The sequence below is a fragment of the Nelusetta ayraudi genome, unplaced genomic scaffold (assembly GCF_046127955.1).
Source record: "Nelusetta ayraudi isolate G7.1 ecotype Tasmania unplaced genomic scaffold, CSIRO-AGI_Nayr_v1 ptg000027l, whole genome shotgun sequence".
NCBI lineage: Eukaryota > Metazoa > Chordata > Actinopteri > Tetraodontiformes > Monacanthidae > Nelusetta > Nelusetta ayraudi.
The window spans coordinates 2,552,501-2,579,501 of record NW_027466077.1 but is presented as its reverse complement, the minus strand read 5'-3'; the positions used below and the strand labels follow the sequence as shown (position 1 = coordinate 2,579,501).

The 27,001-nt window shown below is 46.1% G+C and overlaps 1 protein-coding gene and 1 long non-coding RNA gene across 5 annotated transcripts in view; one reads left to right on the top strand and one right to left on the bottom strand.

Moving 5' to 3' along the window:
- Positions 1–178: 178 nt before the first annotated feature.
- impdh1b (IMP (inosine 5'-monophosphate) dehydrogenase 1b) lies at positions 179–14,436 on the bottom strand. Of its 3 annotated transcripts, XM_076030103.1 has the most exons (16): positions 14,134–14,436; positions 12,021–12,119; positions 11,749–11,826; positions 8,607–8,655; positions 6,740–6,841; positions 6,571–6,645; positions 6,116–6,322; positions 5,951–6,038; positions 5,655–5,854; positions 5,483–5,573; positions 5,266–5,361; positions 4,119–4,262; positions 3,882–4,026; positions 3,652–3,795; positions 2,717–2,800; positions 179–2,044 (listed from the first exon to the last, which is right to left on the bottom strand). In XM_076030103.1, the coding sequence occupies exons 2-16, from the start codon at positions 12,116–12,118 to the stop codon at positions 2,023–2,025; spliced, it is 1,623 nt and encodes a 540-aa protein (XP_075886218.1). In that variant the 5' UTR covers position 12,119; positions 14,134–14,436; the 3' UTR covers positions 179–2,022. The 3 variants fall into 3 exon arrangements, with proteins under 3 accessions (XP_075886218.1, XP_075886220.1, XP_075886219.1); XM_076030105.1 differs by lacking the exon at positions 11,749–11,826 and having other exon boundaries at positions 14,134–14,435; XM_076030104.1 differs by lacking the exon at positions 179–2,044 and having other exon boundaries at positions 2,713–2,800.
- A 9,468-nt stretch (positions 14,437–23,904) lies between these two features.
- Positions 23,905–27,001, top strand: part of LOC142890840 (uncharacterized) — a 36,500-nt gene continuing 33,403 nt past the window's right edge. The window contains exons 1-2 of one of the 2 annotated variants that reach the window (XR_012927133.1): positions 23,905–24,230; positions 24,782–25,294. This is a non-coding gene — a long non-coding RNA (uncharacterized LOC142890840). Of the gene's footprint in view, positions 24,231–24,781; positions 25,295–27,001 lie in introns of those variants that run through there. The other variant, XR_012927134.1, reaches the window with a different exon arrangement.

The window sequence follows — 27,001 nt, the reverse complement described above, 5'->3', positions numbered from 1 at the left end:
TTACTGTAAACATGTTCTGAAGTGATATTTCTAAAAGGACAAAGAAAAAAAAACGCATTTATGAATATTGACCAAGTCCTTTGCGTCCATTTAAAAAGCCATTGTTGATTGTTTGGATGGGTAGTTGTTGAGGCTAACACCGTGTTCAGGCGTGCAACGTGATTATTTTCTTTCTTAAAAAAAAAAAAAAAAAAGTAAAAATTGTAAACGTACTTTCTCAGCTAACTTAAATCGTGTGCGCTGTAGATGGACTGAAAGGACTTGGTACGTTCAAAGTAGTTAAGAGTCATAACCCTGAACGTTCTCTTGAGATGGGAAACATGACAAGCAGCCATCATTTGTAATCTGATAAAAAAAAAAAGGTAGACATTTCTCCATATATATATTTTCTTTTTCTTTTTCTTTCAATGTCCATGTCTTTGCCATCCTCCCGCAAGGCTGCGTTAGTGACGTGAATCCTGTTTGCCAGGTGCAAAACGCTATTAGCAATAACCTTGCAGACAGGGACACAAAAAGGAAACCCACAGACAGACAGACATCCGGCATGAAAACAAGCAGAAACATCGGTCCAGGACGAGCAGAACGACGACGGACGCAGCGATAGTTTTAAAACAAGTAGGGGAGCAGGTGCGAGTCATGATGATTTATCACTGCGCTTGCACAGCTGATAGAAGCTACCACTTCAAGGCATTTCTCTGGTTAAACAAAACAAAAAGAAGACAGAAATTATTTATTGGTTGGTTGGTTTTAAAAAGTGGCTGATATCACACTCGGGAGGAGGATTGGACACAGCGACAGGCAACTTATTGTCAGCAATCTTGGTATTTTTGTTTTTGGTGTCACTTAAGGAGAGTTCGAGTGTAAACACACTTGGCAGTAAGTTTTGCAATTACAACAAAGCAGAATATAAATAGAACCATGTTTGACTTTGTAAAAAACAAAAAAACAAAAACAAACAAAAAACACCTCACGCTCCAAGTCTACATCCTTTCACACCTCCCCCTGACACAAAAAGGTTGACTATAAAGCTTGTATTCAAATCCCAGGCAGAGAAACTGACCTTCCCATTATAAACCTTTTTTTATATTAGTTTTTTTTTTTTTTTTTTTTTTTTTTTTTTTTTTTTCATACATATATATATATATACGTTTTTCTTTCTTGTCAAAACCTGCTTCTGGTCCCATCTGCTGCAATAGGAGTTCCACAATGCGTTCAGCTGGGATGCCGATTAACTGGCTCAAGATGAGGAAGGAAAAGAAATGAGGGGAAAAAAAAAAAAAAAAAAAAAAAAAAGAGGATAATGGCTGCAGCCAATCTACGTTGTACCTCGGGATGATTCACAGGGAGTCGATAAAGCGCCGGAATAAGCAGCTTTTTGTCAGTGAAGTCGGTTGGAAAAAGGGAAGGAGAAAAAAAACAAGATTCACGTATAGGCGAGATGCACACATGAGGTGAGAGCTTTCTGCAGATTGCTGTAGTGTTGCCCGGTGAGCCCGGTTGTGACCTAACGAGAGATGCTGGTGGTCTTCGGTACCACGGCTGCTGTAGTCTCACCAACAATATCAAAACACGCAAACGGCAGCGCGCCCTTCAAGCCGTTCATTCACAGACACACATCCTAAAAACTATCTTACACATACACACAAGATGGAGGCGTGTGCCCTTCCCCGTCAGAAACCCTGGTGCTCCGCTTGCAGAGTGCAAAATCCCAGGTGATGGAAAGAAAAAAAAGTGGCAAGACGCGTTGTAACACACACACACACACACACACACACACACACACACACACACACACACACACACACACACACACACACACACACACACACACACACAAAAAGAAAAGCAAAAAAAAAACGGAGAAAATGAAGAGAAGGGAGGTGGAAACAGGAGTTGCGGGAGAGGGCGGAGGTGGCGCGGCGAGCGGTGCGTGGTTCAGCACAAGTGGCGATACTTCAAACATTTGGTCACTGTTAGACGTGGGTGGGTCGGGCCTGAGGTCTCCGCTCGGTCCGGCCCAGCTCAGTAGAGTCGCTTCTCGTAACTGCAACGACAGCGACAGAGACAAAGTGTTCAAAGGAGTGTGTGTGTGAAGGTTCCAAGTCATCCAGGTCATCTTAAGGTAGAGGGGTGGAGTCGGGGTTAACTGGACTCGTTATTGTGATCTTCAAGACATTTCGCCTCTCAACCGAAAGGCTTCTTCAGTTCTGAAAGGGCTTGATTTTTCAACACAAAATCAACATCTTGCGGATAGTAGGTACCATCAGCCTTAGCCCCACCCACACCTCCACACCTGGGACTCTGCAACCACTTTCAGAACTGAAGAAGCCTTTCGGTTCTTCAAGACCGCAAGCACGAGTCCAGTTGCCCTCACTTCACCCTTCTGTTAAAACCAGTGCTTGCATTCTGCTACAACGTCCTCTCCTGCTGCTGCTTCCTTTCTACTGTGGTGCTGCTGGAGACTCTGGCCGGGCCACTACTTGGCAATGGCAGCCACTGAGGTCAGTCCATCAGCCAGAGTCAGGGTGAGCACGGCTAAGTGGGGACTGGATGTTCTAAGCCCTTCAAATGTCAAATTTGACTTGCTTCCGTTCAGAGTGTTTGTTTTGTGCACACGAAGGCCAAAATGCCTCAGGAGCACAAAATAATTATTTATTTTTTTCCCCCTAATTTGGGCTGTGCATGTTTTGCTTTGTTTTATTTACGAGCAACTTACGAGTGGAGTCCGTGAACTCCTCCTTCCACTTGTGCAGACATGGTCCTCTTCTCGAACTTCAGCTCGCCGGAGTACATCATGGACCTGCAAGGCAAACACTGGCTGAGACGCAGGAAAAGGCAGCGCATGGGAATTTATTTACAACTCTGACAAAGACTTGGGTCGAAGTGCAATCAAATAATAAACTGATAAATAATTAAATCACATTGAGATGATTGATTGCTTTTTGCACCGAATTCAAGTACACGAAGTACAAGTACTAAATCAGTTCGACCAAAAAAAAGAAGAAAAAAAAGCTTGATACTGAAAGAAAACAAATATGCAGAAACTTCAATAAGCTGGAAAAGGAGTTGGAAGAAGTTCAACTCTTATTTCAACCTTCCCCTACTCGCCTGACATTTCATCTGCATTTCATTGTAGCCTTTATCAAAATGTATTAAAACAAGATATTATACGCAGCTGTTAAACATTATCAACTATTGCAGCACAACAATTACATTACTATTATATTATAGCATTGTATTACCGTATTTTACATATTATACCTATTTGATAAAGACTTAATTTATCCCTACAGGGGAAATTCAGGTGTCACCCCATAGGTAAAAGACTGTTTTACAATAGACATTGAAAAACGCATCAAATCATAAATGATAACAGCAGACCAACATTAAAAACGGCAAGGAAGCCACATAAAGTGCACATGTGTGAGGCAACAACATGAGGTCACAAAATTAGCATTAAAATGTATTGCACAAATTTGGTTCAAATTCTGTTAATACCTCAACATTCACTGCAACACTGATACAAATATAGACACACAAACCAGCGTTGTATCTTCAGTGTCACACACACACACACACACACACACACACACACACACACACACACACACACACACACACACACACACACACACACACACACACACCTACCGAAGGACAGACAGACTCTTGGCTCCGATGTCCTGGCAGCCGTGCTGGATGCCGGCTATGAGATAAGGTACAAACTTGTGGATGGAGCCTTTATCCTGCACCGAGCCCGACACGCCCTGGGCCACCTTCACCTTGTCGCCCTCACTGTGGAAGCAACATCCAGACATCAGCGTTCACCTCAGGCCATTGCAGGCAAGCGCAAAGTCACGACTTCTTCCTCCCGTTGGTACCTGAAGTAGCGTTTCTGGCTGCTGGTGCTCTTCTCCATGGCGTCCAGGGAGCCCATGCCGCGGTACTTCTTCAGCCGCACGCCGTCCGAGAAGAAGTACTCGCCCGGCGCCTCGGTGGTGGCGGCGAGCAGGGAGCCCATCATGACTGGAGCAGGGGCGGGGGGGTGAGAGAGAGCAGCTAAGCGTTTGTGCGACTTCCGAATCTTTGCGATTTTTTTTTCCTGGCGCGAGGCTCACCGGTCGAGGCTCCCAGGGAGAGGGCCTTCACCACGTGGCCCACCGTCTGGATGCCGCCGTCGGCGATGACCGGCACGCCGAAGCGCCGGGCGTACTCGGCGACCTTGTACACCGAGGTCCCCTGGGGCCGCCCGCACGCCATGACTGCAAGTCAGGTGGAGAGTGAAGAAGGTGAGAATGGAAACAAAATGTGCAGGTCTGGGTTTCCATTACACCTAGAAGTGCGCAATGTGGCAATGCTTTATGAGCATAGAAAGAAACGGCAAGAGTGGCAAAAACTGACATCACACTATAATAATAATAATAATAATAATACTATAATACACCGGAACTATAATAATCCTGCCGGTGTTTGTTTTAAATGCATCACGTGCTGCTCTTTTTGCTGCTATACGTCTTAATGCCGGAGGCCGGTCGCTATGGCAACCAGGGCCTTGGCAGATCACCATGACAACAAGGAGCGGTCCCGGGGTTACCGCTGGCAACTGTTTTTTTTTTGTTTTTTGTTTTTTAAAAACCTCCTTTTGTCAATGTAGTTCGCAGCCAGATTGGACAGCAGCAGAAGAAGCAGCGAGCTACCTGTCTTAGCACGCTGACGGCACCGTTGCCTCGGGCAGACGAGAGAGGCGAGGTCTTCACAGAAGTTCGTTGACAACCAAACTCCGGTGTTTGCCAGGAAAACTGCTGTTTACTGTTTACCGTCTACTGGGTTTTTATTATTTTATTTTGGAGCAACACCTTACCCCAAGGTGGGTGTAAATATTTATCTTTCACACTGGCTACGTTTCCATGACCCCTAGAATTGCGCAAATTCTAAATATTGCAAAAAAAAAAAAAAAAAAAAAGGTAATGGAAACACCTAAACCTGAAAAAAAAACCTCTCAAATAAACTTTGGCGAAATTTTAGAGATAGCGCTTTTATTTTGTGAAAAACTGTAATGGAAATGCAGCGAGTGTCTGTTTGTTGGAGGCGGGGCTTGTGGCACTGTGACCACGATGCACCAACTTTCCGCTGGTAAAATGACGGAAAAGTTACATTTGCGAGCTAGTTTATCTCGTAAACAGATTGACATTCATTGGTGGATGAACATTAATCAGTTTACACTGATGCTGGTCTAAATCCAAACATTGTGCACTTGAGACGAACCTTCTTGCGTGATGCAGATGGAGCCGCAGCCCATGCCGACCCTCAGAGCGTCAACTCCGGCATCAATCAGGTTCTTGGCCTGGGCGGCTGTGACCACTGCAGGAGGAGGAGGAGGAAGAAGAGGAGAAGTAGGAAGAGGAGGAGGAGGAGAGGTAGGAGGAGTCAACAGAGTTTTGTTTCCTCTGGTGCCACAAGAAAGACCCGAGGCCAAACTCACCATTGCCTCCCACCACTTGCAACTCTGGATACTTCTGCTTTATGTAATTGATTATGTTGATCTGATACACCGAGTTTCCTTGCGAAGAGTCCTGGAGGACAAGACAAAACAAAAAGGAACATGAGTTTTGCAGCGGACTTTCACTCCACTCTCCCTGAGGCTGGAGACCCACCAGCACCACGACGTCCACCCCGGCCTGCACCAGCAGGTCCAGCCTGTACTTGTCGTCCTCCCTGGTGCCGATGGCGGCGCCGCACAGCAGCTGTTTGCGCGAGTCCTTGGAGGCCAGCGGGTAGTCGCGGTTCTTCTTCAGATCCGTCCTGGCAATGATGGCCACCAGCTCGTCGTTGTTGTTCACGATGGGGAGTTTGCCTGGTGAGGGAAGAAAAAGCTGCCGTGATGTTTCTTGGTTTTTAAAAAAACACCAAAAATCCGTCATCACAATGGAAATCTATTTGTTTTTAGGACCTTTTTTACTGCGCTGCAGAATATCGTTGGCCTCTTTCAGCGTCACACCGGCGGGCGCCACCACCAGGTCTTCCCTCTTCGTCATGGCCTGGGAGAGGACGAGAGGATTTAAAGCCAAAGGACTTAAAGAGGTGACGTCCGCGAGTGCGGGTGGACGGCGCCCACCTCCTCCAGCGGTTTGCCGTGGTCCTTCTCCGACAGGAAGTCGATGTCCCTGGAGGTGACGATGCCCACCAGCTTGCTGAACATTTTGCCCGTCTCTGTTACGGGAATGCCGGAGAAGCCGTGTCTGACCTTGGCTTCAAAGACGTCGCCCACCGTGTGGCGCGGACTCATCACCACTGGGTCCGTGATGAAGCCCTGCTCGAATCTCTGGGGGGGAGGGGGACAAAAATCAACACAAGATAGCGTTCAAAGTCTTTGCGTCAGAGTTTGTGCCAAGTCGGTTGGTTTTAGTAAAGCTGTGGCATGTGAGCCAAATGACGTAGTGATAGCATTAATGTAAAAATCACACTTGGTTAGAAGCCGACAGGAAGACGAAACCCACACACATACAAAAAGAAAACAGCACTGCCAGACAATCACCATGTCTTACACAGAGGAAAATAAAAAAAATTTACCTTGACCTTGCGGACCTCGTTGGCCTGGAATTCTGGCGTGCAGTTGTGGTGGATGATGCCGATGCCTCCCATCAGCTGGCATATTCAAGAAGAACAAAGCAAGACGTGTTTTTTCGAGAGGCAAAAGTAAATAAATGAGTGAAAAGGCGAGCATAGAGTCCAGCCTCACCGCCATCGCGATGGCCATGGCCGACTCTGTGACCGTGTCCATGGGGGAGGAGATGAGGGGGGTCTTCAGTGTGATCTTCCTGGTCAGTGCTGAGGTCAGGTCCTGGAAGACACACACATACACACTACCAGTCAAAAGTTTGGACACACCTTCTCATGCAATTCTTGGTTTTAACTTTACAACTTTCTACACAGCAGACAGATACTGAAGACATCAAATATATGAGCAAAATATATGTGATTATGCAGCAAAGAAAAACACCTTCAATAACTCTAAATATGCTTTTTATGAAAGGTGGCTATTTGGAAGAATTTCAATGTAAAACGTGTTTGAGTTATTTGACATTTTTATTGTTTCCTCCATAATTCCATGTGTGTTCATCCGTAGTTTTGATGCCTTCAGTGAGAATTTGCAATGTCAATAGTCATGAGAGTGAAAGAAAAGACATTCAATTCCTAGGGTGTGTTTGACTGGTAGTGTAAGGGCGTATTCACACCTGCCCTGTTTGGTTCGAACTAAACCAAAAAAACAAACAAACATGAGCACAACGAATGCAGCACGCTGGAGATCCACGATTGTTTCCGTATTTTACCGTGTTACCCCGCCCCGCACTGTTTTGTCCAATGATTTGCACGATCTTTGCACACATGTGGGTTTGTTGTCAAATCCTGGGACTCTTGCGAAAATTGCAACGTGAAAAGGAAAACCAAACCAAACCAAACCAAAAAGATACATTGTATTTTGGTCCGGACCAAAGAAAGCGAACTAAGGACTTTCCTGGTGTAATAAATATCGCTTCACTTTCTGGAGATTCGCCTGTTGTTTTGTACATGGACCACCAGAGGGCAGAAGACTGCTGGAAACGCTAATAGCAGGCCACTGCTCCTATTTGCCACAACAACAAATTCCAGTTCACATCTTCCCACCACAACAAGCAACAGTATTTTTTTCCTTTGTTTATCTTCTGCGTGTGAGAGAGAAAATGAGATTATTCCAGTGTGGGAACCACCGCCGCTCCTGCTGCTTATCAGCGCTGGACAGAAAAACTACAGCTGCTTTTTACTGCGCGCGTTTTCACCGACACCACTAATCCGTTTCAAAGAGCGCGGCCGCGTCCACCTGCCAAATTCAACCGGCAGTCGGCAGAGAACTTGAAGCACATCACCAGCCCTGTGGAATTCCCCACCACGTGCCCAAGAGGCCGGCCCCTCTTCCAGTTCCTCACACCTATCGGGAAGGTGAAAAGTATTCTCAGCCTCGTTGCAACTTTTAACTCGCGATCCCAGACGGGACCTGAAAAACATTTGTGCTGGTCAAACGCAACGAGAGGCTCTCGGCAACTGCGAAAGCACCGGCCGGGTGGGATTTAAGATATCAATTAGATTGAAACCCTCTGCCGTGGACCCGGAAGAGGAGAGGGATTGCGTTTAAAGCCTGCGGATTAACTCTCTTTCCCCCCGCTGCCTGTCATCTGCTGAGAGGGCCGGATGAGCAGCCGAGCAGACACAAGAGTAAACACGCGGGGGTGAGGGAAGAAGCAGTGGGTGACCACACCGGGCAAAAATAGAAGAGTGAGGGAGAGAGAGGCGCTGCAGACTGTTGCAAAATGAGGTTAAAAAATAAAAACCCAGAAAAGACACAAAAGCAGTCTGTCAAAGTGGAAACTAGTCGGAAGCGATCGTCGACCAGCGTCCCGACAGCGTGAGGGACTTTCTTCTTTTGAGTTTTTCTGATCGAGGTCGCCTTGAATAAACTTTGGCAAGGCCGTAATCAGCTGGAACAGCTGCGAGCCAACAGTCGTCCCAACAATGAGGCCCTTTTCGGCGGCGAGGTCGCGTTGCTGCTGTGAAATAACACTGGTACTCACCACTTCGTCGGAGGTGAAGTCGATGAAGCCGGGCAGGATCAGGAAATCACTGCAAGACAAACAGAACACAGCCATTTTTCTTATCTTCCAACTTCAACGTTGGCGATCGTGAAAAAAAATGCGACATCACCAAATGTTTGCAGACAGTGTGCATCTATCTATATAAAGTCCATCGTTTACTTATTTTGCTTGCGTACATTTAAAATAAAAAATAAAACAAACATGCTGAAACCCTGCGCTCGGAATGAGCCATCTGTGATGTCACAAAGGGCACGGCTACATTTTTTTTTTTTTTACAGGTTAGTGACAACTCTGTGACTCCCCCCTCTGCCGCCTTGCTTTTGTCCCCTTCCAAACACGTGGACGGTCCAAAATAATCGGTTTTAGAAGGAAGCCATAAAAAAAATTACGCTCCAGGCAGTAAACAGAGTAAACAGAGAGTTTTGTTCCGTTTTTTGGATAAGTAAACATGATCAGCTGAGCCACTGGAATCGGAATTGAATGAATCGTCATGATGGTAATTGTTGAGTGCATTGAAAGTTATAGGCCTTTTAACTTTTGGCCTGTTGGTGGGGGTGGGCGGGGGAGACCGGATTCTCTCGACGTCTCTTCAGAATTTGTGGATAACTGCTAAGTTTGTCTTCAGCTTGATTAAAGGCTGCGCGAGACCTCCGTCCGCCTCTGCTCTGTATAAACACGACGAGAGGCAGCTGAAGTGGAAAAGAAAAAAAAAAGGGATGGAGACAAAACACCAGGATCGCCGTTTATTTCCGGAACTGGAGAATGCGACAGGATTTTTATTGCGGAAGAAAAAAAAAAAAGAGTGAGGAAGAGATAATGGAGGCTTTGCGAAAAATGTAGCAGTAAAGAGGGAAGACGGTGAAGAGGCAGATGGGGGAAATAAAGAAGAGGTTGTACTGCGACAGGAGTTTGGAGGAAGGTCCGACCCGCTGGAGGAGGGGGACCATCAGGGTCGGAGGCAGCCGTGTTTGCTTGGCCCCAGCCAGCCACCAGCGTCACCGCCAGGCAAAGCAGGAAGCCCAGCAGACGTCTGCCAGGAGTTTAACGGCGGCCACAAACCACGGCGGCGACGGTGGAGCACAACACGCACAGACTGTCAAGCCAGTCGGGGCCACCAAAACCGCCCCACTGGCTTTTTCCAGAGGCGGCACAGGCGCACTGAGGCCACATTGTGGTTCACATTTGAATGGAAATGGATATACAGGCAAACTGAGGGCGCCGCGGCAGGAAAGCCTCTACGGACACCGATTCACACAGGCTCAATGTGCAGGGTGGAGGCCAACGACGTGGAGGTTGGATGTTGGAGAAGAGCACATACACAACCGGCTGCTGCATTCAACCGGCTGCTTTTGGCTTTGTGTCACGTCACCACCCCACCACCACCATCTCTGGGCTGCAGGAGGAGCAGACGAACTCAGCCCCAATACCTTGTTGGTACTTGTTGCTGCATGAGAGCCATTTGTTGGCACGACTATAAGCCTCGCAAAGTTAACTTGTGTCTGCTTGAATTGGGTTGTAAAGCTGATGATTGTTGCATATATAAAAATAGAGAAGGTAACCTCTTAAATATTGCCATCTAAACAAAATCATATTTGAATGCAAGTGAAAAAAATACCATCATTTACACTACCGGTCAAAAGTTTGGACACCTTCTCATGCAATTTTTTTTTTTCTTTTTTATCTTTACAACTTTCTACACTGCAGAAAGATACTGAAGACATCAAATGAAATAACTCAAAATATGTTTTCTATGAAGGGTGGCTATTTTGAAGAATTTAAATATAAAACGTGTTTGAGTTATTTTACACCTTTATTTTTTCCTACATAATTCCATGTGTATGTGTTCTTCCATACGTAGTTTTGATGCCTTCAGTGGGAAACTGCAACGGCAATAGTCATGAGAAAGAAAGAAAATACATAAAATTTATCGGATGCGTCCAAACTTTGTATAAGTTTATGTATGTAAACTTTGTATACCAACTGATACATTTTAGTGTGAGCATATACATTTGTTTTATACGTCAAGTTGAAGTTGAAGTCTACATCTGGTTGTCAACTTGGGTCCGTTTCATATTTATTGTCCTTCCTATCCAAAGTCCAAAAAAACATATTTGTGCTCTAAATTCATCCACATGTTTTTGTTGCACTTCAAAGAAATCAGGAAACCCCTTTAATTTACAATCACCAAACCAGGGGGTTGAGAAAAATGTTTCCGTTTGACCTCCATCTTTTTCCACATAGCCTGGTTCCTCTCGCAATTCACATGATCCCAATGGCAGCAAATCATCAGGCAAATTTGGACCTCGAGTCGTGATGCACTTCATTAGGGGGTGGAGAGGTTTTCAATCAATGCGAGCACGAGCGTCACGTTTTTTTCGTTTTTTTTTTCATCTAATTAGCTTCAGCAGGGAGGGGCAGCGTGATTGGAGCAGAGACCCTGAGAAGACCTTCAGCTTGAGCTTCCACGTCTGGAGCAAGGGTCCAGCGTTTCTGAGCAGAGTTCAATAACAATGGATGAAATGGTTAGACGTGCGAAGGCGGAACAGAGGGCGTCCGAAGCATCTCGGCAAAGAGTGTCATCACCGAGAGAGCGCTGCAATTTTCATTTACACTCAAAAAAATGTTGGTGGATTAGATGGATTAGTAAATCATAATGAACTGTGGTTATTAATGCAAAGCATGCGGATCAGGTGGCCCGGTGGCTCTGTGAGAGAATACAGAGAGAGAGAGAGATAGGGAGAGAGAGAGAGACGTGCATGCTCCTCTCACAAGACCAGTTATGCAGTTACGTGACGTTAGTGATGCAATTATGGCAGCAGGAAGAAAGAAGGAAAGAAGGATCGCTCTTGGGTGATTACCGCAAGGTCGAGCGTGTCCAACCTCAATCCCTTCATTTTTTTTTTTGTGGTCACAAGCATTCGGGTTCAATTTTGAATGGCACGAGGTTGGAACGCCGATATGGAGCGCTCCAGGTAAAAGGTGTGTCACCCACACAGAGGGGGGGTCCGACACGAACACTCCCCCCCCCCCCCCCCCTTGATTACTTAGCTGTCGTGGCAGAGACAGGGTGATTCTCAACAGCACAATTTCAAAACAGTTTGAAGAGGACTGTTCTACTCACTTGTAAGTCAACCCATCTCCTTTAGAGCATAGCTCTGCAGCCGTATGACCGTCGGAGACAACGCACTGTTGGTCCGATCTGCCGGTTCAAAACGTGTTGGCCGTTACTAAGCGTCGCCGCGGGGAACCTCACCCACCATTGCAGCGCAGGTGAGCTTTGGGTTGTTTTTTTTTCTTTTTAAATATGACGACGGCGTAACTTTTATTTTATTTTTTTGTCTTACATTTCAAAGGCAAAGGTTAACCAAAGGCTACGATGCTACTGCTACTTACTTGTATGTCAGTCCGTCACCGATGGAGAAGAGCTGCTGGGCCGAGAGGCCGTCCTCGGGGACATAGCCCGTGCCGCCACTGATCAGGTAATCGGCCATGCTGCAGGGACGAAGGCAACGGAGAAGAGGCGCGTTAGGTGAGCCACGCTGGTTTGGATTCGCACATGTAAAACCCACAACACACGACGAGGCGAAGCCCTGCTCAGAAAGCTGTGCCGTCCACTGTGCGGGCAACAGCATCAGACGGAGACTAGGTAACCATGGCAACATCAACAGCCTCCTGGCTGATGCACGGCAGCAGCAGCGGCAGCAGCAGCGGCGGCAGCGAAGCCAGGCTGCAGACGCTTCATTTGCCTGCGCAAACGCAGCTTTAATAATGAACAAGAAGGGGAACCGCGCAGCGCCGCTGGACACTTGCTGGCGTTAATAAAGTAAAGTCAACACATGGCACGAGCCTGAAGTGACGTGCAAAAGAGGCGCGCCGGTGACACTTCCTGGGGAGGACAAGCGGCGGCGGCGAAGTCGTCATCGCTTCACCTCGACGCGGTTGGCGCTGTTGCGAGACGAGCGAGCGAGCGAGCGCCAGAAATAGCAACAATACCCCAAGTCCCCAAACGACCGCGTGTGTTGCAAAATATGGCCGAGTGACCCACTAACATTTGCTTGAACCGCTCGGGATGCAGCGAACGCCGCGACAATTCCAACGTGCCGCCAACAGAATCTTTGCCCAAGTGAAAATTGACGCATTCTTTTTTTTTTTTAAACAACAAAATAACAGTACCCCGTCATCTCTTCCGCCCAACTGGAGGGGCCGTAAAGTGTGACGTAATGGATGCTCGGTGACCTACATTGTGTTATCAGCGGCTGTTTGCTCAGCTCAGCCGCGGCTGCCGCTTAACAAATTGCGCTACTTCACAACTGGTTCTTCGCTATTTGTCCCCTTCGAGCGACAACGCGGCATTCCTTTGACCGTTTATTTCAGGCAACGCCGGGAGCCAGGCCAGCGCCATTGTGAGCATCCTAAAAACAAATCACCTTATATCCCCTCGTCCTGAAACAGACATTTTAGCCGAAGAGGAGAGGCATTGAAATGTTCACGCAACAGTCACCGGAAGTAGTTTTTTTTTTTTTTTAGAACCGGATTCTATAACTTAAAGAACAACAATAAAAAGCCACGGCGTGTATAACAGTCATATTTTTGCGAGCTGCATTACACACAATCCCTTTTTGGATGCGTCCTGCTCTTTAACGCAAATTTTCATAGCTACGAGTAACGAAGGAGAATAAGAGTCACGCGTTTTTGAGCACGGTGAACAGGCGGAACGTTGGCTTGGTGCCAGGAGGATGTGTACACGTCAATACGACTGTCGGCGTGGACCTGGCATGAATGTACACAGCACGTCGAGGAAGCGATAAGAGGCATTTTTATATACACGTTAACTTGATTAACGACAACAGCGTCAAACACCAAAAGTTTAAGCCAACGGAACGCGATATAAATATTTTGATTGCCACCCCATAAACAAGTAGTTAAAGGAGAACGGCGGCGAAAGTGGGTTGAACTGTCGTGTTAGCGAACAACGCCGTTGTTACCAGCCGCTGCGGATGCGATCTGACGTAAATAATTCGGAAAATCAGCAGCTATGCAGCACAAGTACCCTTCCTCGTTTGCGAAGCGATTTAAACGAGATAAACAAATCACGATTACACGGCGAAGCGAGGGATAATTCATTCTCACTCCCTTGACGTTTATTTAAAAAAGAAAAGGAAAAAGATAACTCGGCTCAATAAAACGCCAATCGCTAAATGCCGATATCTAAGAAACGGTCACGATAAACTGCATGACCCCCGAGGGGAGCAGTGTTTGAAGTGACGTGAGGTGAGCAATAACCAGTCTACACTTGCAGACATGTGCGAGCAGCCATTAGCATTTTAGCATTAGCCTACGTGTGTCTCGACTTGCACAAAAACAAACAGTGAAAGAATTGAAAAGCGAGCTCACTGTTCATCGCGAACGCGTGTTGAAATCGTGTGCCCTGTTCTAAACATGGGTTTCTTTAAAAAGAAAAAGAAAAGAAAATACGATATAATAAAAAAAAAAGATGGCCAGCTACCTTCAATGGGGAGCTGATGCCCACGTTGACCAGAAGCGAAGTAACTTTCCAGCTGCGATCTGCAGAAGACTGACTTTAAAAAAAAAAAACAACAAAACAAAACGGGAAGAAGCCGAGAATGAGGCTCGTGTTGGGTCGGTAATCCCCTCAGCCTCAAAACACCGTCTCGCCGGGATGAGGGGGAGGAAGCGCTCGTTTCGAGGATGCCCGTTTGCCGAAGGAAGCGGAGTGAGTGAAAAGTGCTCGCCCGTTGCCGCACGCCGTGTGCGCCGCTGTTATGTAGTGGCAGCGGCGGCGTCACATCCCCTCTCCTCCCGGAGGCGTGTTTTAGCCGCCGCTGCTGCAGCACCGGAGGGGCTGTCACACTGTGCAACAGGCACTCGTCCACGTGACGAGTGAGAGAAGCAGAGAGGGGGGGGACGTGGAGGTATAACAATGTTTGATGTGGCACCTCCAGTTGAGGGCTAATCTTGCTTACGTGGATGCAGGGACAGCGGCTCACTCTCAGGCAGGTTGCTATGCACTTTTCTAGTGTTGTAGTCGAGCCCGCACCAACCGAGACCAAGACATTGTCCAGACTAGAGTATTGAAATCGAGACAAGACCAAGACATTTAGGGTACGAGAGCCAAGACAAGACCAAGACTTTACATATCAAAGAAAAATAAGAACAAAACAGGGGGTGGATGACCAGTATCTTTTTTAAATTCAAGTTTGTTTCTAAATCGAACAGCAACATCTCTTTTCAACAAGGTATCTTGTTATAATTTTCTTGAACATTTTTGCTGCTTTGCCAACTATTTTGAACCGTTTTCAAAACCACTTTGCTTCATGAAATTAAAAAATAAATGAACTAGGAATAAGGGGCTGTGTCACTGTGGGTATCACAAACAGAGCGTAAAACAGCAGCAGCTGGATTCGTTTCCATCATTATCTGCCATTGTAGTGTTTGCTGAGTCTGGATCGTCTTGATCAAAAATCCAGAGTCCGTCCAGTCAGAGACCAAGACAAGACCCAGTAAAAAGTGGTCTCGAGACTGGTCTCGAGAATAAAACCAATCTCGAGGACTACAACGCTACACTTTTCCATACCAAGGACCTCTAAAATCAGCTCCCTGAAGTTGGTCATCATGATCTGCTCTTTTAGTGGGGGTTGGGATCTGTGGAATTCAGTACAACTTCTATGAAGAGCAGGTGACCAGTAAATGTGTCTCTTGTTATCCACTTAGACTAGTGGCGGGCAAACTTTTTGACCGGTGGGCCACAATGGGTTCTAAAATGTGACAGAGGGGCCCGGAGCAGAAGCAGACGGATGGAGTGTTTTGGTGACCCACCTTATAGGAGAAAAAAATATATCATGGGAGAAGTAGGAAACAATGTGCTTCAATGTCAATTGAAAATTAACAAAAGTGTGACAACAAAATCAGTGTCTTTGAAGCCCCACGGCATTTACTGTCGCTCTTAAATCTTTGAAATGACTCTTAAAAATGATAAATGATTTTATGACTTACTCACTATTAAAATAATTTCTTCAAGTTTGGCAGGCCACATATGGCCCCTGGGCCGTAGATTGCCCATGCCTGTCTTGGTTCATTTTCATACCATCATTACATTTTGCCTCATCAATCCAACTCTAGTCACCACTTATCCTTGAGTCTCAAGGAAGCTGGGTTAAAAGCCAGTTAACCTGATGTGTACGTCTTTGGACTGCGGTAGGAAGCCGGAGCACCCAGACAGAACCAGGGTTGAGCACACAAACCCCACACAGAAAGGCCACAGAACCCCTCTTGCTGTGGGACAGTACAGTGCTAACCACTGTGCCACCGGTCCTTACATTTGTTGGTGCTTACTATCCTGCTCTGACATGCCAAACATAAACCCAATGACCCACGGTCATGGCAGCGTGCAGCTATGGCATTCCCTGTGGAATGGCCCGCTGGCATGTAATTCAACACTTCCCAATGGGAAAACCATAAGGCTTGGCAACTCCGTCAGCCTGCATATAGCCAAATGCACGTGCAAAGTGATCACCTGAGCTACAAATAAATACTTCTATACATTTTGATGTAGAACAGAAGTGGAGCGTAGAGTCGTCCCTATTTGTGGACCACGAGTGAAACCACTTGAAGTTAATCAAGTGAACCGACTGCATTTTTTTCACGTGAGCTGTGGCTGTGAGGCAGGCAGAAGAAAATGTCGGCTTCACTACCCACGTTGTGCTGCTTGTCTAAATATGATTTACCAAATGGTAACGGATGGAACTGTGTGGCGGCCAGTGGAAACGCCTTCAAGCCGAGCCGAGCCGAAGGGAGCCAGTGGAAATATGTCCTTAGTCTTTGTCTGAGAACAATGCACCTGGAAACAGCAGTACAAATTTGAACCGCTCACACTGTCGCACATAAGCAGGTCTTTCACCTTTAAAACACGTTCCGATGATATGCATGGAATTTAAATTAATGTGACAAGGAAGCAAAGGCAAGATGGAGGGATAAAGTTCCATTTTGGCCGTTGCCAAGAGGAGGTAAATGAATGAAAAAGAAGGAACTCAGCTTCAGATTGCATAATTGGGAAGTGGAAGATCTAATAAGGGAAGTGTCATTAGGCAGCACATGTGATTATGTTTAACAGAGGTTTGGTGCCTGAGTCAAAGTGAAAAAATCAGAAACTGCACAAGAACATGTTGGACTGTTGTGTCATACAGTATATCTGGATGGTGTGTATTGATGTTTACAGCTTCATACCAACTTTTCTCCAAGTCATTTGCCAAAAACAGTCTTCTTCAGTTGACAAAACATATATTAACACAGACACACACACAAACACACACACACACACATTATGCGTACTGGATTTCTGCACGTCATTATGCATCATCATTATAATGCACGTCATTATGCATTATGCAACTGCATAATGAAGTGCAGAGGGGATTCTCTGACACATACCTGCATGCAGCCTCACCGCTGTTTACCAAAAAAAGACATACAAAGTGACGTTTGTGTCCCTCAGTCAAGGGGTTAGTGGTGTGACGGGGGGGCAGGCGGGGGCGGACATTATGTTGCAAAAGAGAAACAACTTTAAATCACAAACACACACGGCTTCTTTTTATCGCACGTCCTGACAGACTGCCGTCCTGAAAGACAGCAGATTTTGTCATCTTTAAGTGAGAACCACATGAGTGGGTTAGACAGCAAGTGAATGGAGCTTCCTCATTGTGGTGACCACTCGACAACACAGTGTTCCAATCAAATCAGTGTCAGGAATGCTTTATTGATTACCGCGAGGCGCTCAGAAGGGCATAGTGGGCCACTGAACCTCATGGCGCAGATGACCAGGTGCCAGGTGTTCCCTCCAGTGGAGTGATTTCACAGTCATTTCTTAAGGAAACCTCCACAAACCAGCATATGTAGCCCTCTTTTTGCAGCCTGCTGCCTAACATCAGGGTTTCAACTCCCCCAACTTTAAAAGTCACATCCTCGCACCGATATTGGACCTCAAACAAAACTAAGAGTTGCGTGTTTGAGGTATTTTTAGAGGGTGGTGGTCTTCCCTGCCGGCCTCCGTCCTTTGCAGTCTTTCCTGGAGCTAAATTCATCCCAGAATTCTTGGATGTGTCCACCAAGGTGACTCAGGGATCCACTTTCTCACTTAGTGTTTGTGTCCAATTAAATGTGGGTCACTGCAGATATAGGTCACTTGTTCCTTTATGCACTGCAGCTATTCTGAGCGCTCGATTCAGACGTGTTCACCCCCCACACCCCCTCACCAGTGGAACACTGCCCACTGCGTTGAGGAGTCGTCTGCGTTGGGACCTTGGGCAAAAGGACGCTTTAAAAATAGCACGCGGTATTTTTTATTTATTTTTCTTGTTTGTTTGAAGAGCTCAGCTTTTTTGTTGCGCATGATCAAAGGACGGCGGCATCAACCGGACTCGTCTAAAAACGGGGAGCAGGCCCGTCATCCCAAAGGCGACGACGGGTTTAAGCCGGAGCCAATTTGCAAGCTGATCTAAATGCACGTGTAAACTGAGCCGACCACATGAAGTTAATTTACATGCACGGCCTTGAGAGGCCGGGAGCGAGGGAAAACACTGAGACTCACTGAGAGTTGAGTTTTTATTTGACTTTTCTTTTTTTTTACTTGAGCTTTTCTTCTTCTGCAAGATCCAGGCACAGTTTATTGCCTTTGTATTGCTCCAACAGCATCAAAAATCATCGTCAAATTATTTTGAAAGACTTGCTTATGCCCCCCTTTCCTCCCTCCAATTCTTACTTTTCTCCCATGGACTCACCTCTCGGGGCCTAAACCAGCTTGGATGCGTGTGGCGCTGTACCTCTGGGCGGCTGTTTCATGTCCGTGGCCGTGTGAGGTTTGCCGGATGAAAAATTCACTCTCCCTTGATGGTGCGGCGGCCCGAGCCGGCGGCGGCGGCGGCGGCGGCGGCTGAGTATCTCCCACAATTCTGCGATAATCCACCTGCTGGCTCTCCGCGGCAACATCTGCAAAAACGTGATCCGAGCCACAACACTGCATGGTGTCGCTCCCAGATTGGACTCCAGTGGCCCTTCACTTCTCTCCTCTTCTTGATTTCTTCTCTCAAAGGAAAAAAAAATCCGAATTGAGTTTGTTGGTGAAGAAGAAGAGGAAACGGGGGAAGAAGGACAGAACCTGCAAGTGTGACTGCTTTGCGGAAGTCACCAAAAAAATAAAAATTAAATCTCCCCCCAACGCTTGTTTTTAACCTTCTTATCTGAACTCCAGCGTCTGTTTCCAAGTTTTCACGCAGATACCAAGACGGTCCAGAGAGAGAGTGAAAACAAACAACAGGAGGAAAGATTTACACCGTCTGCCGCGCTGAACAGGATGCACCTGCCTACAAAAAGGCGCAGGCAGCCACCCTGAGGCGTGTCAACGGAGGGCGTCACCTAGGAGATTCTCCCGCTGAGAGGGTGTCGCTGTGGAAATGATGCCAGCAGCGGCGGCGCGTGTGCCGTCGCGGTGGAGAGGCTGAAAAAAAAGAAGACAAGATGCCGCTGGAGAGATTCTTCTTCTTCTTCCTGCGCTGAAGGAAGAGGCTAATGGGGAGGCTGAACCCCGTGCGCCGCACTCACAGGCAGAACAAAGCTGCCGTGGCCTTGGGCGTCGGACTGGGCTGAATGGAACAGGGTCGCCCGTCGTCCGTCCTGTTGAGTGCTCCTTGCCGCCCGCTGCCTCTCTCACTCTCTCTCTCTCTGTACGTTAGCAGGGGTTAATCCCGCTCTCCTGTCGCCGCAAAGAGGATTTCAGAGTTTGGGACGGCAGGGCGACGTGTTTTTCCTGCCTTTTTTTGTTTGTTTGTTTGCTTGTCTCAGCAGACTAAAGGTGAAATCAGCAACAAGAATTCGAACCATTTGCCATGTCCAGACTCAAATGGGCCGTTGTGCTTTGCTTCGGTGTAAAAAACAAAAAAAGGCCTCACATGCACACACACACACACACACACACACACACTCAAAAAATGTTGGGTTCCAGGGCAGAGTGGGAAAAAACAACATTCTAAATAAAAAAAAAAAGATACATCCCAGTGTGAGCACACCGCCTTAAAAAGAAGTCAGAGGTCAAGGTCCGAGCAGCACGGCGTGTACCTTCACTGGTGGTTTTGCAGCAAAGTGTGAAAGTTACATAATCGAAACCAAGTGAGGGAATGTTTCAAACGCCGAGGTCTGTTCGCGTGTGTTTGCCACCGGCCGCCATCATCGGCTGCTTCCAGGGAAAGAAGCAAAACAACCAACGTCACTTTTCTAACAGTAACATGTGCATCTACTGTGTGAACGACCACCTCAGAAACAAGCTCACTTCACTTGCAGACTCATCGGAAATCAACCCTTTGTGATGTCAAGACGGGTTCGGATTCCTCTCCGTTTGTCGGCCAAGTTGCCGACAAACACCACCGAGCCAGCTGTTTGTCCTCTTCCAAGTGTGTGGAGGGCTCGACAAAGCAGCATGCTAAAACCCCAGCCATTTTAGCAGGATGCAGTAAACAGAGGGCTATTTGTGAGCGCTTGGTTTTCATAAAAAGTAGCTCAAGGCTGCTTGAAATTCAGACTGAAAATAATCAAGAACTGAGAATACATAAGGGACCTTTAAATGAGTAATTTCACACATTTTACACCCCCCTTTAACACTCACACACACACACACATGCAGCCCATCACTCCTCTCTAAGGAATCACCTCCAGGTGACCAAACTGTTTGTGACAGTTCGCAAAGCGTTAAGATGGAAAATCCTCTTAGCCTGTCGTTGGGAGGCTCTGGTAAGTTCCCCACTTAGGACTCATGGCTGACACATGGACTCAAGGGGAACCCCTTCGGCCACTCCATCAGGCTTTTTTTTTCCAAGGCAGGGGCCGAACGCTGAATATTAACACTGATATAGTGAATGGACTAAAGAGATCAACTACTCACGCAAACCATCAAAATTGAGGGCGCCGGGGTGACGGTCACATGCAAAATGGATTTCAAAGGCCCCTTCTGCTAATATCACATGTGCATGTTCTCCAGCCTGCGCCTGCACTCACCTCTCCTCCAATGACATTACCATTATGGATGTCATGCGCACAGCGTGGACACTCATTGACCAGCTACGACAAATGGGAGTCACAAGGTTTTACACATTAGTGACCATTTTTAATGGCTGGACCGGTCAATGGAAGTCTTGAACTGAGTCATGATACGTTTCAAATCAGCATGTTGTTCATGCCTCTTTCCAAGTAACCCACCTCAGTCGTGGTTATAGTGTAAGTGGCTGTTACAAAATCAAAAAATTTTAAAGTCTTCAAATTATCTCACGAGCTTTCCCCCTTAAACATTATGTAGTTCTATATAATAGAAAATTATATTCCTGAACAGCTGTTAATCTTTTCAGGCATAGTGCATTTGCTTTGAAAATAACACTAAAAAACATTTTAAACAAATAAATAAATATATTTATACTGGTACATCTTTGTTCGGTTGGTTGGACGCTCAACTTTTAAGGAGTGAAGGCCATTAGAGGCTGTGTGGCGAAGAATTAAATGGGTAACACTGACATCTAGTGGACAGTTTTGTGTGTTGCACTTCACGAATGTCAAAGGGGTTCAGTGGGAGGCTACAAACTCTTCACAAACAAACTGCTGTGGAGTTCCCAGTCTTTATAATGCAGCCAAAAACTTCTCAAAAACATCTCGCTCTTTTAAATGGAAACTTCTTGGAATAGAAATTAAAATTTTAGTCTAAACAAGTCAGTGTTTTTATCATCAGTGTCCAAAAAAAAACAAACCAAGGGAGTTGATGAATGCTGCTGCAGATTTTTGAAGAAGCTCCTTGAGAAGTTTGAAGTTTCAAAAAGACAAAAAAAAAACAAAAAAACAAACAGATTATGTTTAATTGAATCTGCTGATTTGAACTAATTAAATGTATGATTTAGAGGTGGTTGCTCTGAGCTGATGGATTCCTTTTTGGAGAGCAAAAAAGAAAAAAACATTCCTGATGGGCTTTTAGGGGGATTTATGACGTAATCGCATCTTCTTTCCTTCTGCCTCAAGCCAGAAAACACGCAAAGGTACCTCAGGGTGAGCGAGGGATGAGGGCTGAACCTCCCGGGGAGGACGGCTGCTCTACAGATGCTGTGTGCTGATGTCCGGAACACTCGAGACACAATAGAGACCTGAGAAAGTTGGTTCCAGCAGGGGGAGTGAGAGCAGTTGGATGTGTGATTGGTTGTGGTTCCAGAGAGAGCGACTGGCAGAGAGGGATTTTACTTCCACAGCCATTCGCGGGTACTGCAGCCGTCTAGACCCTTAACTTGCGATTTTCATTAGGCAAGACGCAAAAGACATTTGAAGGTCAACACTGATGACCCTTACTGTACTTGTTAATCTTTAATCCGTTATTAAATTCACTGGCATGTGCTCATTATTTTCCTGGCACGGTGACGTGAAAGCAGCTGCGCGTCTTGCGCTCTTTCCCTCGCTGCTTGCCGCAGGCCCTGCCAAGCCCCGACACAGTTCTAGCAGTAGTCCACTACAAAGCGGTTTACGATTCAACAAGCTCATTAAATGTATTGCTGTTTCTCATGCTTTGCCAGGGTGCAATAATAATGAAAGACGGGAGTGTTCAGTTGTTGGACGTCTGTCAAATGTGGTCATGGGAGTAGAAACGTCTGGCCCAAAAAAACTATACAAAAAAAAACAAAAAAAACCACAGAGAATCAAAAGCTGATGAGGTTTATGTTTGAAACTTTTCCTATAGCACAACAAACTGATGGAGAAGATCCACAGAGGACATAATCCAGTATGCCATTAACTACAGCGAAGGCTTGTCTGGGTTAATGAACTCATCTCGAAGACACCGCGCCCCCCCATCCACATCTGTTATATTATTCCTGTGCTGAATCAATGGGGGCGGTCGCCCGGCAGGGCCTGGAATTTCCTCCCATGAGGGGGAGGTGAAAAGAAGACGACGTCTGTGTGGGAATTTTTCTATCGAGTGACCACAAAAGACTGGAATCTCCAGCCCGGCTCTAGGGCGAAATGTCTCATCCCAAACACACAAGTCGACCAACGTGTTTGCAAATGTAAAGCAGGTCGCAGTGGCGCGGCAACAGGTCTGAACAGGACCGGGCAATGTTTGGGCACTTCTCGGGCAATCACTGGCATACCCTGGTTCCAAGTTACAAACTGTGACTCAGCGAAAGCCGCGAGAGTTGCTCAATAGATATTTTGTTTCGCCTTGGACTGATAAAAGGAAGTGTCCGCAGGCCGGAGCCAAGATAAGTAAGTGAATTCAGAGCGATACTCAAGCAGGCAAGCTTCAAGAGCATTCACGGCAAAACATTACCACTGCAATGTTAAAAAAAAAAGACTGATGTTGCAGGGCCTGTTTTACGTCTCAAAAGTTGTGTTCTCTGTCAACCTGGTGTCCACACAAAACCTAAAATGCAATGCAAAAAACAAAACAAAACAAAAAAAAGCTTCACTTCCTCTTATGGAGCAGAAATGAGGCCAAATCAGGACGCCGCCAGCTCCTGTTGATACGTATGCAGACAATATCTGAGCTCTAGCAATGGGCACGAGAAGCGTTTTTTAACATTCCATCCACCACATGCACCCGCTCAAATGCAGTGTGGAGGACTACTGTGTCATGTTGACGGTAAAAAGCACCTCAGTTGACAGACTTGAGAAGCAATTGCAAGCCGAGCTCCACTTCCCACATCAATTCCGATCATCTGGTTCTGATTTTTCAAACTGCAATGGAGCCAAGAAACGAGATGGCTGCAAAGTTTGGGGCCTGCTAGCAGAGACACCTATGGGTGGTACCTGCCCTTTTTGACATCCAAGGTACACTTGCAGCTTTAACTTTAGCTTTGGGACATATTTTCTCAAGAGCGGAGCGAGCAAAACCGTGCGAGGCACTTCTCTTATTTCTGTGCAGTTCAGGGACTAGAAAGATACATGGATAAATGTTGGAAGCCACCGTTAAAAACACAATAACAATCTAGTTTAAAATGAACCAGTGAACGTATTGGTATAATATTTTTTCGGATTGTTGATGAACTTCATAAAAAACAAAACTTTTAACAAAAAAAAAAAGGAAAAGAAAAAAGAAAAAAAAATCGCAAACACAAATATCCTCATCTGACACCAAAGGGAAAAGGGAAAAACCCACGAGCAGGTCTTATGATCTTTAAAATGAATATATTAAAATAAAAAATAAATAAATTACGACACGCGACTCTCTTGACGGCACCATAGTCAAGGGAAATCCCTGAAAACCCCTGAAGCCAAACTGGTGTGACAGGAAACAATCTGCAGCAGCAGCAGCGGCGTGATGTCACAGTAGCGCGTTTGTACTTCAAGGCGGCGCGTGAGCGGCAGGCTCAGAGAGTGAGAGGGACCACACTCGGAGCTCCACTTGGGCCGCTCAAGACGAGACGAGACGAGACAAGACATTCGTTTGGAGGAGCAAAGTGATCGACGAATTTTCCTCCGATTTCCTCCGCACGTTTCACCTCCCACGACGCGCCCAGGAGAAGAAAGACCTGACGCGTCGGCACAGCAGCCTCTTGGTGTTTTACGTCTAACGTGAGTGATTGTGGCTGTTTCGTTATTACATTCTATCGCTTGGAAGCTGCAGTTTTGGAATGGCAGAGACGTGCGGGGATAGAAGATAATCGCGCTTTGCTGTCGTTCCGGTCGATCCCGAAACCATGCGTTCTCTTGCTGCCTTCAGGACGCCTCGGAAACCCGCTTTATGCCCTTTTTGCGCCGCGCATACGTTGCCACACACACACACACACACACACACACACACACACACACACACACACACACACACACACACACACACACACGACACGTATGCTGTAGCCCCGGGAACGAACGTTCTGTCTTCTGTTTGCTGTTTTCCCTACATTAAAGCAGCTACGGAATTTGAGACTGGAATTGTGTGCATGCCTGACAACCCGCTGTTTCATTGTCGCCTTCCCGGAAACGAAGCTATTCTTAAAAACGTCTTGGCCTTGAACGCGTCACGGCCATCTCCAAGCTCCAAACACCGTGACTGGTTTCAATCAGCCTAAATTCAGTTTCTTTTCTTTTCTTTTCTTTTCTTTTCTTTTCTTTTCTTTTCGCAGCCAGCTGTCCCAGAGTAGTGATGGTGCCCCCTGTGGTCAAGCTCTACCTTTTTGGAACCCTGCTGAGCGTCCTGGCGCTGCTCTACGAGATGCTGGACTCCTTTGGCGGCCTGATGTACGCCCAGGATCCCCATTACCTGGTGGAACTGCAGGAGCAGACCAAGGCGCAGCAGAGTCGGGCTTCCTCTTGCTCCCAGCGGAGAGGATCCGATCAGGACAAGCACATCAACTCCTGAGAGAGGAAACTCAATGTTAGTTTTTTTTTAAAATTATTATTATTTATTTTTTTTTAAGAAGCGGCAGCTGTTTTGAACATGTGAATCAACGTAGTGGGAACATTTCTTTTGCACATTCCCCCCAACGTTGGGTTGAATGCCAATCTGACAGGAGCCCTTCATGCACTAGTTGGCCACACTGAAAAATGAGTGGGTGAGCAGGAGTTTAGCCTGTGTAGCGTCCACATGTACATATTGTTTTTAAGAAAATGTAATAAATGTGTTTTCTTTGCGATCACTAGAGTGTCTGTTTTTTTCCCGTCAACAACAATAAATAAAGAATAAAAATAGAGAAATGTGTTAGGATGTTTTTCAACTGATATGAGAAGTGATCACGTACTGTAAGTGTATAAAAGAAAATCTTGTCACCTAATGACTTACTAGAGAGAGCACTAAAAGATTTTTTTTTATGGAGTTGGTCATGACAGTCAACTGAGTGTGAACTCGCTGGTGCCCAATCATCGATGAATCATCTAGAAAAAAGAAACGAGTCGCTTTATCTCTCAAAGGTGTCCCAAGCTACTTGTGGTTAATTACACTGAATCCTTTCCTCTGTCACACCCATCTGCCCAGTGTCTCACACTGCTCACATCTGAGAAAAGAAAAAAGACTGAGCTGACATTCTAACTGGCTCACTTCCACCTTTGTGTTTACTGCCTCTGAAGTGCCAAGCGCCGAAATCTGACTGTGTGTGTTCAGCGCCGCATAATGCTGGGCATTTGTAATCCATGTGTGTGTGTGGAAGTGTCTGTGATCTGAAGTTCAATTAAAACAAAGGAGGAGGAGAAATGATTACAAGTAACGTCTCTGACCTCGAGGTGAGATTTCTTTGGTTTAAACTAAACGAGGGCTGCAACCGAGGTAGAGGAAGATCAAACTGTCTTGAGTGGCTCATTTAAAAGCGTTTTATGTTCTCTGAGTCGAAACAAATCCCAAAATCCTTTTTACTGGCACGCTGTCAACAAACAGGAACTGGAGGTGCAACTGTCACTGATGACTGACATGAGAGGAAAAAAAGAGAAGACATCCGGAAATGACTGACACCTTCTTTTTCGCTAGGCTATTTACAGACAGGACATATTCTGGGCAAGCAAGTTTCCATGGAATCAAAGAAATAATAAACAAATTCCGAATTCCCCGCTCAGCAAAAACAACTGTACTATATTTGTGACTGTGCTGGTTGTCTGTTGAACAGCTACACTAAAAAAAAAAAAAAAGCATATAATTGAAATATTTGTTCAAAAGTTCACACACATCTGTACACGCATGTAGACACACACACATGCACACAGAGTTCATTGTCTTACCTATTTATGGTTATCTTGTGTGTGTGTGTGTGTGTGTGTGTGTGTGTATTTTTTTTTATCATATTCTTTTTCTTCATTAGTTAATCTGTTTATTATTTGAATTAGTTCATTATTGGATAATTAACTATACAAATTATCTGTTTCACACAGTACTTGTACATTGTTGCCACCAGTGGCTCTCTCTACCACTCTCCGTGCCACCCCCCCCCCCCCCCCCCTCCTCCCGACCCTCACTTACATCATTTCTATTCTCTTTTTCTCTCCCTATCTCTCTCTCTGTGCTCTCCTGGCCAGATTATCACTAAAAATCTAATTCAACCACTCAACAGGCAGTTCCTGAACCGACCTGTGTGATTCACACTCTCGGGTCACAAACTCTACCTTTGAGAATCAATCCGCCAGCCATGTCACAAAGACATTTCAGACACATTTCTGCTTGTCATTATGGCCAGACAAGACAAGGGGTGGGGTAGGGGGCGGTGCGGGGATAAAATATTGGTTCAAAAGTTGACTTTTTATATCTGGAATATGAACTCAGAGGGCTGCTGTGGTGGAATAAAAGCCGACCTACGACTCGTGCGTGTGTAAGTGCGAGAAAGAAAAAAGAAGAAGAAAGCAGCGCGACGTCTCCTCGGCTC

What these genes read in the sequence shown, in the direction of transcription:
- impdh1b (XM_076030103.1), bottom strand. Translation starts at nt 12,118, where the DNA reads ATGGCCGATTACCTGATCAGTGGCGGCACGGGCTATGTCCCCGAGGAC. An exon ending in GGAGATGGGTTGACTTACAA is followed by an intron (nt 8,656 to 11,748) that starts GTGAGTAGAACA and finishes TTTGTCTTGCAG; the next exon opens with TGATTTCCTGATCCTGCCCG. An exon ending in AGCCAGAAACGCTACTTCAG is followed by an intron (nt 3,796 to 3,881) that starts GTACCAACGGGA and finishes TTGCTTCCACAG; the next exon opens with TGAGGGCGACAAGGTGAAGG.